This window comes from Harmonia axyridis, chromosome 3 (assembly GCF_914767665.1).
Source record: "Harmonia axyridis chromosome 3, icHarAxyr1.1, whole genome shotgun sequence".
Classification (NCBI taxonomy): Eukaryota; Metazoa; Arthropoda; class Insecta; order Coleoptera; family Coccinellidae; genus Harmonia; species Harmonia axyridis.
This window is the reverse complement of record NC_059503.1, coordinates 26,892,203-26,904,517: the sequence shown is the minus strand read 5'-3', so window position 1 is coordinate 26,904,517 and position 12,315 is coordinate 26,892,203. Positions and strand designations below refer to the sequence as shown.

Sequence of the window (12,315 nt, the reverse complement as noted above, 5' to 3'; positions counted from 1 at the left end):
CCTTTTTCAGGTGGCCGTCATCCAGAACCGCGGGTTGGACAGAAACAGAGACAGGACATCGTCACATTAAATGAGGGGATCAATCATCCAGCAGTGATCACACGCGTCCGCGGAAAATCGCGAAAATGAAGTGGAGCCGGGAAAACGACCGTTTAACGTCAACGAGCGTATGAGGATTTACCGCTGAGGCCTTCCTTGATTGAGTCAGACGATGACACACGAGGCCCAACACCTCCTTTGGGGGGTTTTTCTCCCTCTCGTTCTACTGACCGCAACAACGACCCAGGGTCAAAAGTGGAAACAGGAAGGTGAGTTTTTTCATTGTTTAGAAATGCACAAAGGGCCACGCACCGCATCAAAGGGAAATTGGTGAATTTACTTGAATATTTTATATGTTACAGAACTCGGATTTGTCATCATTGCATCATCGCTCTAAATTCGACCGTTTAGAATGTTTAGATTATAGAGGTTGCTAAAAATCACTTTTTCCTACAACTGCTATGAAAAGTAGCGTAGTGTTCATAGCTTACTCAATTTCAAAACTATGTATTGCTCATACTGTGAGAAATATTATTTCTCTAATTCTGTGGTTATTCTGTTCATTCTTCCACGTCTTGTAGAACAAAATCGTGCGAGAATCTATCAGAAACGCACAGTTTTCATGGTTTTATTTTATTATTATATGTTGGTACTCCGAACTTTCCGCCACGGCTTTATCTATCAATTCATCAATTTGCCTTAAAGAAATCAGTTCTGCCAACCAACATTTTTTCAATTGGTGAAATTTGTGCAGTTGTAGGAAAAGTATAGTGTGCAGCATGTGGAGAAAGTCCTTTTCTCGCTCGTGTGTTTGCGGCACTGGCCGATACTGTTGATGAAAAGTAAATTTCGTCATTGATTGTGAAAAATACCGAATCAATGTAAGACTGAACTACTTGAACTATGTACTTCTTTACCTATACAGGGTGTTTCCTAAACATGCGGCAAAAATTCAGGGGGTTGTTCCTTGGACTATTCTAAGAATATTTTGTCCTTTGATGATTTTTGAAAAACCTATTTGTTTCGAAGATATAGGGGAAACAAAATTTCAGATAATAACATTTTATTATGAAAAATTACATGAAAATTCAACTCAACCTACAAAAACTGTTGAAAATGACCACCTCTAGCCAGCATACAAGCATCCAATCTTCTCCTCATTGACTGCCGAACCCTTTCAAAAACACCAGGATCATTTCTTATTAAGTTACACCCAGCAATGATCCGATTTCGCAAGTCTTCCACATTTTCTACTGGAGTGGTATAAACTAATGATTTTAGATGGCCCCATAGGAACGGGGAACGAGCAGGCCATAAATGAGGTCCACCTCTTCCAATCCAGCGATCTCCGTATGTGAATGCGCTGGTGCAAAAAAAATGTTGTTCGCCCTGTATCTTCGAAACAAAGAGGTTTTTCAAAAATCATCCAAGGACAAAACATGCTTAAAATAGTCCAAGGAACAACCCCCTGAATTTTTGCCGCATGTTTAGGAAACACCCTGTATATGCAATCAAATTTGTTGTACTACATACTATGAAGATCAATAAATTCATTAATCAACTAATCAATTATTATGAATAATAATAACACAATTTGAGCAATTAGTGATAATGACCCCAGCTGACAACGTAGTTTCCTATGTAACATATTTTGCATATTGTCCATGTGATTATCTCCTAAGATGTTGTCGCAATTTTCTATTTATTAATTATGGAATTCTCCACGTAACCTTCAGCAACTGTTTTAGGCTTCTTTCATTCTCCATGCTGTTTGATTTTCAGCAAATCAGCTCCAGAATCCGCAAGAAGAGTATTCAATGACCGCTGAAAACAATCTTTTCTCTCTGTAGTGGACTTCAAAATCAGCTATATGAATAATCGATGCATACTCGAATTGATTCAAATATTCGAAAAAAATTCTCCAAATAGTATTATTATATTATATTATGCAACAAGTGGAAAAAAATCAACTTTTCCTAAGAGTGGGGGGCTGAAAATCACCCGTGTGTATTCTTTTGTAAATAAATAAATAAACGAGATCAACAACTCATGAAAGATTCAAGCAAATTCACCAAAAGCAAATTTCCCGTTGATTCGTTGTGTGGTCCTCTAATTGGATTAGGGTGAATGACATATTCTGAAGAAAAACTGACAGGTTTTTCTCTTTCGATAGAAAAGGAGTGTTTGCGAACATTCGACTATCCGCGTTTTGTTCCATTACGAGATAAACCACCACTAAAAGTGAGATGGGAGAAGGGGACCTCCCCTTATGTAAATATTACAGTATTTACATTTCAGGATTTACTCTGCCACAACGTTCATTTCAATAAAGCTGACAGAATGAAGGTACATGGTTTGTGTTATTCTTTTCCATCAGTTATGTATGTTCAACCAAATTAAATGCATGTACTGATGCCTTCAGATTCGAATAACACTTTTTCTGTTCTGGCTGTAAGCAATGAAATTGTTTAGAATTTCATAAGTGACCAGTAGTTGTTATTGTTGATGAAAAAACACCTAAATGTACCAACTATTTAGGAGTAATAAACACCAAAAGGGGGTTGCGGGAGTATTACTAAGATATCTAGAACACTCTTTCTTCAAAAGGTTTAAGATTTGACGGGTGACTTTTGTAGTGATCAGTCCTCTTGAATCTACCGTGATTTAAAATGGATGGGCTTATCAAATAATTTGTAAACGTTTCCTATGGCATTTAGATTTAGTTGTCGTTCTATAGAGGTATTGTGAATTGTTTATATAGCACAACCTACAAAAAATAATTTTGCCCATTTGAGTTAACGTTGCCTGATATTCCTCAATTAACATCTAATCAGTAGAAACATAAGTACAGGGTCCAGCAAAAAACCTCCCTGATTTCAATAGGCATTTGCAAAAAGAATAAGAAACATTTAGAACAATTACTTATATTTGTGAATAGCCTATATGATGCCATTTTACATAACTTAGTACACTTTACTTGGTTTTGAAAATTATGTCTGATAAATGATGTCCCCCATTGTTAAGACATTCACGAAGTCTTTCCCTGAAGTTGTCCATAGTTCTTCGTGTAACTTCCCTTGGAATGGCTGCCACTTCCTGCCTAATGGCCTAAGAAGAAGTTTGGTTCCAACAGGACGGAGCCACAGCTCACACTGCTCGGTGGTCCATGGAAATGTTAAGAGAGTTGTTCCCTGGACGTCTTGTTTCTTTAAGAGGAGACATTTCCTGGCCCCCAAGGTCACCCAACTTATCACCTTGTGATTTCTTTCTGTGGGGGTACCTAAAGGCTGAAGTGTACAAACATCGTCACAGAACTCTGCAAGAACTAAAAGATGCCATTAGGCAGGAAGTGGCAGCCATTCCAAGGGAAGTTACACGAAGAACTATGGACAACTTCAGGGAAAGACTTCGTGAATGTCTTAACAATGGGGGACATCATTCATCAGACATAATTTTCAAAACCAAGTAAAGTGTACTAAGTGATGTAAAATGGCATCATATAGGCTATTCACAAATATAAGTAATTGTTCTATATGTTTCTTATTCTTTTTGCAAATGCCTATTGAAATCAGGGAGGTTTTTTTTGCCGGACCCTGTATTTAAGGACATGTGAGGTTCAACTTGTGACACTATTTTCGCAGGTGTTGAAATTGATTTATATTTATCGATTATTAGTTTCATGCTTACTACTGAACCATAAATTTTTTCAAATAGGTATTGGGAGTGTTATGGATTTGTTCCCCTAACGATTAATTAAAATATGATTTACGGTGCATCAATGATTTGAACTGATAACAAAGTAATACGTTTTTCGCATATTGATGTAGGATCCAGATTTTTTATTGTGAAGTCAAATTCTAATTTGAAAATATTGAGTTTTATGAATATCAAGGTCCAAACAGAAAACAGCCTCATCAAACTACGTATTTGCAAAATCGAAAATGAAAAAGGTTTTTACAGAAAAATCTTTTGCTGTGAAAATATTGGAAAAAAAACATGGGTCCTCATCGCCATCATTTTTTTCATTAGAATCCCATCAACTCATGAACCGTAGTGTTTCAACCAAAGGCATAGCATATTGCCGAAATGGTCATAGAAAAACTATCTAATGATGCAATAATATATTGGATGTGCCATTTGAAATGAGGAAGTAGTAGTCTGTTTCCGGTATAACCAGAATTTGTAGAGATCTGAAAATATTTCATAGAGAAAAATCATTGTCTCAAACCCCGGCATGTAAATTTCCAGCAAAATAATTATTAGCTTTCCGTAAACATCTAAAGGGCCATCACGGTGGACAATTAGTCAACAGTGGAAGTAATATTTGGAGGCTAACTTAACAGCTCTGAAGAGTCTCATATGATACTACCCTAGTGGGTAGTATCATATGAGACTCTTCAGAGTCTTCAGAGGTGAGGTTAGGCTAGTGCCTAACCTCGCCTAATCTTATAAGAGATGTGTAACTAGCATTATTGACAATTAGTTAACAACGAAACTACTCTTTGAATACTGAAAAATATCGAAAATCATTCCAAAACACTATCCTTTGTCACTAATTAAATGATAGAAAGATCGTTGAGAAACTCTGGGTAGATCTGACCAATAGGTAGGTATATCTCATATATCAATACAGTAATTGTTATGTTTCTTTTATTGAATATAATGGATTATTCCAATGAAAATAGAATGATCTTTTATAATTTATTATCAAATACTCTTATAAGAATCATCTATTCATTCGTCTATTGAAATTCTAGTCTCCACGTCGAATACTATTAAACATAGAAGATCATTATATTTTCATAACCTAACCTAACAGAACACAGAAATAAATTAACAAAATATACACACAGGGGTCGGTTGATACTAAGTGGGCCTCGAGTGAAAGTTGGCGCAAGTTGTATTGATGATTGAACTTCTGAACAATGAAAGGTCAAGCTTCACGGCATGTTTCGCTGTCCTTCCGCCATCTATCATTGCCGCGATAAATGAAGCGTTCGTTAAGACCGAAGGCCCATCCTGACGATATAGTCGATCAATCAAAACGGTCCGTCCTGCCGAATTCGATCCCCAGTTTTTCTCTCCGGATATTCGACGAGGGAAAAAATTAATGAGGCGCGTTCCTTGGGGTTTGACCACGTGCCGTTTAAATCTGACGTTTGACAGATCGTGAAGCTGGTAGAGGCGTCTATCGCCTAAATATAATGACAGATGAGTAGAGGCTCTTTTTGGGGGATACCACGTGGACTTTTAGTTGATGTTTCAGTTCACAGAATCATGGTGAGTTTTTATTGTCAGTATTTTAGTCGAATTAGAATTGAATTTTATTTATATTTTATAAATAGTTTTTATGAGTGCCAACCTACTGAGTTGTAGTCTAGCGGATGGTGACATAAAATTTCTACTGTGTAATAATATATTATATGACTATTCTTACGCCTAAGGTGACAGATGCAGTTTGCTCATGTTTTTAGCTTCTGGGTCATATAATAAGGATGAAAAACATACATAATTTGATAACTTTTGGGATCTCGAAGATGTCAGTGAGATATTCATTGAAATATATTCAATTAGATCTCCTGACTATAATATAAGTTAAATATAGCGGTTTGCTTGAGTTTGCAAGATATAAACAATACTAATTCACCAAGTTACTCTTTTCACTACCGATACTTTTTGTTGTCTGCCAAATATCAGGATGTGATATTCTACAGGTTTGACTCAATTTTTACTTAAACGATTAAATATTATCGCCGAACTACAAAAAAAGATATAAATTTACCGACGACAACCTCTTTGATAGCAGCAATAGAGCTCAAATAGATGAATGGTATGATAGTTATTTCAGAAGACAAGATGACAGTGTGGAACCAATATCAATAGAAGAAGAAGACTACTACCAACTACTACATAGTTCAAAAAACAGCTCTCCAGGCGATGATAATATTCCATGGATTGTTCTGAAGAAACTAGATGATACGGTGCATAAACATCTTATAAAAATTTACGAATTCTGCTTGAATGAGTGCATATTCCCTGCTATATGGAAAACAGGACACATCATTAATATTCCCAAGGCCAATATGGACAGACAGAGATTTGAGAATTACAGACCCATTACCTTATTACCTGTACTTGGAAAACTTTATGAAAAAATAATCAGGTCAATTCTTTCAACTGATATCGAACAACATATACCGCAGTGCCAATTTGGATTCAGGAACAAAAGATCTACATACCACCCTCTCACCATTCTCACATCCAATATACAGAACTCAACATTAAAGGAAATGAAGTCTGCAGTATTGAGTCTTGATATACAAAAAGCCTTCGACTGTATATGGCATAGAGGACTACTCTACAAGTTGCATAAAATCAACCTCCCACCCCATCTCATTAAACTGTGTAAGCACTTCCTGGAGGGCAGGACATTGGCTGTCAAAGTTGGATTATTTACGTCCTTTTACTTTCTACCTGAGCAAGGCACTCCTCAAGGTTCTCCTCTTTCGACACTACTCTTCAATTTCTTTTGCCATGATATCATCCGAGAAAATATGAACTCCCTTTACATTTTGCAATTTGCAGACGACACAACTCTGGTATCCCATGCAAAAACATTAAAAACTTGCACACAGAAGCTTCAAGAACTCCTTGATGAACTCTCCAACTGGTTCCGGAAATGGAGAATGAAGATTAATCCAGACAAGTCGCAGTTTATAATTTTCGACCACAAAATCTCTCCTGCATCACCAACTTTGAAGATTAATGGAAAAAGCATAAAACCTGTACCTGCAATCAAATACCTTGGAATGAACATTGATTGTAAATTGAACTTCAACCTACACACCAAGTAGATGAAGAGAAAAACAATATCAAGAGCCAAATATTTTTCCAAATTAGTTTACAGAAAGCAAGGCATTAACATCAAAAGTGCATCAATAATATATAAAACAATCTGTAGACCTTTATTAGAATACGCACACCCAGTGTTTGCCAACTGCAAGCCTCCAGCAATTAAAAATCTCACAGTAGCAGAAACCACCGCATTGAGAACCATAACCCGAATGAGACATCCTAGAAATCCACTTCATAATCCTCCAAACAGTCTACTTTATCTGAATACCAGAATAGAACCTATTGAGATAAGAATGAACAGACTGAATAAGGCATTCTATAATAGGTTACTCCAGTTGGATGAAGTGATTTCTCAATACCAGGAAGACAGAAGGAATACATCTAAGAGAAAACATCCAGAACTCCCACTTATAGCAAAGATCAAAAGTTTGATATGAAAAAAATGAAATAATAATAACCTTTTACCTTAAACAAATTCAATGTACCAAAAATTGTTAAAATACAGGCTGAAGGACCCTTGGTCGATGGCCAGTTGCATATGCAATAAAGTACTGTTATTATTATTATTATTATTATCGCCGATATTTAAGCTTCCTTAGTAGTGTCTTTTATTTCAATCGAATATACCTGTTTCGTATCGTTAATATCTGGTAGGATAAGTATTAAAGAAAGAGTCCCAAAGAAGGATCTCCACATAACCAATTCGGAATGAACCAACAGGCCATAACATTTTTACTTTCAGAATCCATTATGGAATAATAATTGATAAACTTTTATTTGATTAATCAAATAATTCCCAATATTCAGCATAATAACATCCAAAATTTCAGAATTTAATTCACAAAGAAGCAACGTTTAATCATCATAATTTTTTCTAGATACCATCTCTAGTTCCTACAACGCACATGCAGAGAAAGAAACAATGGTCGATTCCCGGTATTTTTTAATGTAGTAGATCCCGGAATGTCCTCTCCATAAGTTATAATTGGAGTTAGAGATCGGGAATAACAGAAACACCTCAAAAATAGGTTAAAAAGTTTTAGTTTGAATATTTTCATATCGTTAAGACTAAGCTCGAGCACGTCAAATATGAACGACCATTTGTTGGGGGGAACACGAATACCTGAAGTTATTAAATATATTATTTCTCTTTATTCTCGTGCCACTGATGCGAGCCCGGATTTCTGAGGGTTAATTACATCCCCACGTGCGTTATTATGCCCTCCTGCAACCAATTTAGTTCTTTCATTCAGAGACAAAAGATTCTAATTTGGGAGTTTTTGTACCTTGAATGAACCCAAAAGGGAAAAGTTACCTTATTTTCTACCCAAATTATGCAAGGAAGAATTTGTTTTTTTAAACCTATTCACTATTGTTATGTTCAGCAAAAACACAACTTTTTTAGAGTCTCATGAATTTTGTGTAAAAAAAAATGAATGTCTTTATCAACAATATAATAATGTTTTGCTCAATTTTTTGGCCCACATGACCTGAAATATTCAATTGCTAACTCAGGAGGAATTTTATCTTCATTGAAATACAACGAAACATTTTTTGGTTTTGGTTATCTGTTCAAACTTCCTTCGAAAATTTGCCACAATGCGTATACTTTCTTCTTCGTGACTGTACTAGAAGAGTCACCGTGAGCACTATGTACCATTGTCGGTGTTTTGGCGTAAGAAATTCCATTATTTATTGGAAAATTCACCAGAGTTTCACTATTCGATAAAATTGATAAAACCGTTAGATGAACTGATAGAATGAATCGCTGAAAACTAATAAGTCCGCCTATCGCTTGACTTTAAGGAAAAGTTGAGCCAACCACCAAAGAAAAAAAAAGAATTTCGAGAATACATTCTTGTGTGTAGGTATAACCATGATCATGGAAAATATTGCGAGAAGTTCATTGGATTTCTATAGACAAAGGATGACAATTTCTCGTTAATTTTGATATATAAAATTGATCTAATGAAATATACAGGATGTATCATAAGTAATTGCAACTATTTCAAATTAAAAACTTTAAGAGCCGGAAAAAATGAAGATTCAACAGAAATCATCTAGATAAAATGTTTCTTCCGCCTTGGATGCAGGGTATTTTATTTATAATATAATAAATTTTTTCTACATTCAAGCAAAAAGCAAAACTTTATTGAACTATATTTAGTGGAAAAAGAAGTTCTTTATTGCACTAGTGAAATAAAGTTTTTATTGCACTCATCTGTCATTCTACTTCAACGTGCTGTCATCATGACAAACATAAACGTTCAAACCCACTACATATTTATCAGATATGCTGTGAGATTGGCAATACGTTTTAAACAGTTCACATATTTTATATTATTTTGTATTAATGTTAGCAGCCAAAGATAAACAAACAATGCCTTCCCGAGAATAACTCCTTAATCAAAACTGATCCGATATTAATAATGAAGTATTCAAGTTGCGCTTTTCATTTTCCTACACCTAGTGCCGCACCTCAATAAATATTTTTTTGCTTTTTGCATGAACGTAGAAAAAATGTTGTATGCAACTCGTGCAAAAATTGTTTATTGCACTCGACGTGTTGCCCAACTCGGCCTAACGGCCTCGTCGGACAATTTCACGTCGAGTGCAATAAACATTCACTTTTTGCACTTGTTGCATAAATAACTATTTTGTGAACCCTTTGCAATAACACTATCTCACTTATAATTTTCATTAGGCATGAAGTGTAGGTAATATAAATCCTACGGAATTATGCTAAATAAACGTTTCTGGATGCCACCAGAGGTGTACGACGGGAGAAAGCGACTAGTTGATCTTTACTGACAGAATTGTTATCTTACTCATTTTACTAATTTTTCGATTCTCCGATACTTCTTAGGTATTTAATATTTAAAGTTTAACACGAACCTGAACGATTATTTTGATTCGAGTTCAATTAGCATAATAACTGCAATCTAATGATCCAAATCTGAAAAAAAATTGAACTAGCACTCTAAATCCTTTCTCACCCGACCTTTTAACACCTGACATATCAAATGAGTGACATATATGATGAGGGTCAAAAGAAAATATACCTGTAGTGCTTTCAGGAGTAGTACTAATAAGAGGAAAAAGTGAAACAGATCATTGGAATTATAACACATTTCAAATGTGGATGAAATAGAATAAACCTAATAATGTCAATAATAGTTTTCCTCCACCAGAAATGCAATCTCTTGTTGTTCTTGGTGGAGTTCTTCATTAACTCAAAATTGAAATGAACTGTTTTTTATTGAAACGGCAAAATTTCCTAAATTTTTCATCGTCCATAGCCAAATGTTTTTCAACAAAATCTTGTAATAATCCTATTCATTTCTATTCGAAATCTAGTGGAGACTCATTATAAAGTTAGATAGTAAGTAAGTAAAAGATCATCGTCTTCTTATTCTTCGACGATGCTCATGTATGCTGGTGTAGATGTTGAATACCAGAATGAGTTATTGGTTTGAGACCTTTCTTAATGATGAACTATTTTCTTGACAGGGTTGAAGGTCATTAAGAAAGGTCTCAAACCAATAACTCATTCTGGTATTCCCGAGGTACTCAATTAACTTGAAATGAACAACACTGACACAAGGTTTTATGCGAACATCCGAGGACACTATGGACAAGAAGGGATAAGTCTCATAAGAAGTTGGCAATGGTCTGAGAGGTGGTTTATGTTCCAACAACCTGACCTTCAACCCTTTCAAGAAAATAGTTCATCATTAAGAAAGGTCTCAAACCAATAACTCATTCTGGTATTCCCGAGGTACTCAATTAACTTGAAATGAACAACACTGATACAAGATTTTATGCGAACATCCGAGAACACTATGGACAAGAAGGGATAAGTCTCATAAGAAGTTGGCAATGGTCTGAGAGGTGGTTCTTGTTCCAACAACCTGACCTTCAACCCTGTCAAGAAAATAGTAGATGTTGAAGTTACTATTGCTGACGAATAAGTTTTAGGATGTTTTTTAGGATACTTTATCGCCTTGAATGACGAGTACAATATTGAAGTAGAAAATATTGGAGAATCGAAAAATTGGGATACATTTAAATGTCGCCAGTGGTCTAGAATTTTGGGATACTTGTCCCCATCTTTTGTTTAGCTCAGCATAATTTAGGCACGTATATAGTACCTACAGCGCCTGCCGAAAATGAAAATAATTTTAGTATACGAGATATAAATAGTTTATGAATTTTGAGATGAAATCTCAGACAGGAGACAAATTTCATGTTGGTAATTTGGGTAACTCTATATTTCGGGCTCAAGACTCGGTAAATGAAATATTTCCAATTACTTATGATACAGCCCGTACAATATCAAATTATCATTTTAATTTATAGGCATTACGCTGTCTTCGTTAAATTGAGGTACGGAATACAAAAAAACTCCAGATAAAAATTCAGTGGAGTAAATGGTTGAGAAAAGAAGATCTTCGTTCTAAAAAAACTACAGCATTTTTCTCTGCAAGGACGTCTGATACTTCTTACATCAAGGGGAGTGTTGTACAAGCTGTTGAGCCGTTATGATCCTTCGGGTAAAAAATTCCATCCGCGAATAGACCTCTTGATCTCGCCAAATTGGACGAAAATCGGAAGATGTAGAATGTCTCTTCGGAAGGAATACAAAAACGCGGTATCGTTGGCATTCTTTCAGAGTTTCAACACCGTTATTAGCAGCGCATCGGCGTTTATTAAAAGTACGGAATTCGAAGTGATCTCTTGAATGAGTCGTTGACAAGTTTCATCTCATTTGGGACCTGGGGAATTTCTGTGAAGCACATTATTTTGTCAAGTTTCGTTCAAGTTAGGGGTAAGAATGTTAATGAATCTTTTTGGAAGAGTGAATAAACGTCAGAACGACATGTAATTGGGAATACATTGTAATAGGTGTAATCTGCTGTATACAGGATATTCAATTAATATTAGACTTGAAAATTCTGGACTACCTGCTTAACACATTCATATCGAAATTGCCTTTAACGCTTGAATTCATCGAGAAATCAGCAGATTATACAGGATGATTCACCGCGATGTCCTATTAGACGTTTATGGAAAACTAATCATAATTTTGTGCTGAAAATTTGCATGCTGGGGTTTGGGACAATGATCTTTCTCCCTGAAATATTTTCAGATCTCTATCAATTTCGGTTATACCGGAAACAGACTAATACTTCCTTATTTCGAATGGCGCTCCCAGTATAGTACTGTATCATTCAATAGATTTTTAAATTTCAATATTAGCAATATGCCATACTTTGTGATAAAAACTGAACGGTTCATGAGTTAATGGGATTTTTAAAGTTTTTCTCGAAAAAAACCTTTTTCATTTTGAATTCTGTAAATACGTTATATTATCAGACTGTTTGCGGTTTGGACCAAGAATGTATAGGCTGCTTATCAGAA

General features: G+C 35.4%; 1 protein-coding gene across 4 annotated transcripts in view; it reads left to right on the top strand.

The window, feature by feature from the left end:
* LOC123675742 (relaxin receptor 2-like) overlaps positions 1-12,315 on the top strand; it is a 139,341-nt gene that overhangs the window by 20,119 nt on the left and 106,907 nt on the right. For all 4 annotated transcript variants that reach the window (XM_045611231.1, XM_045611232.1, XM_045611234.1 and 1 more), the window contains exon 2: positions 11-308. In XM_045611231.1, the coding sequence (XP_045467187.1) occupies positions 212-308 (97 nt within the window). In that variant the 5' untranslated portion in view covers positions 11-211. The remainder of the gene's footprint in view (positions 1-10; positions 309-12,315) is intronic.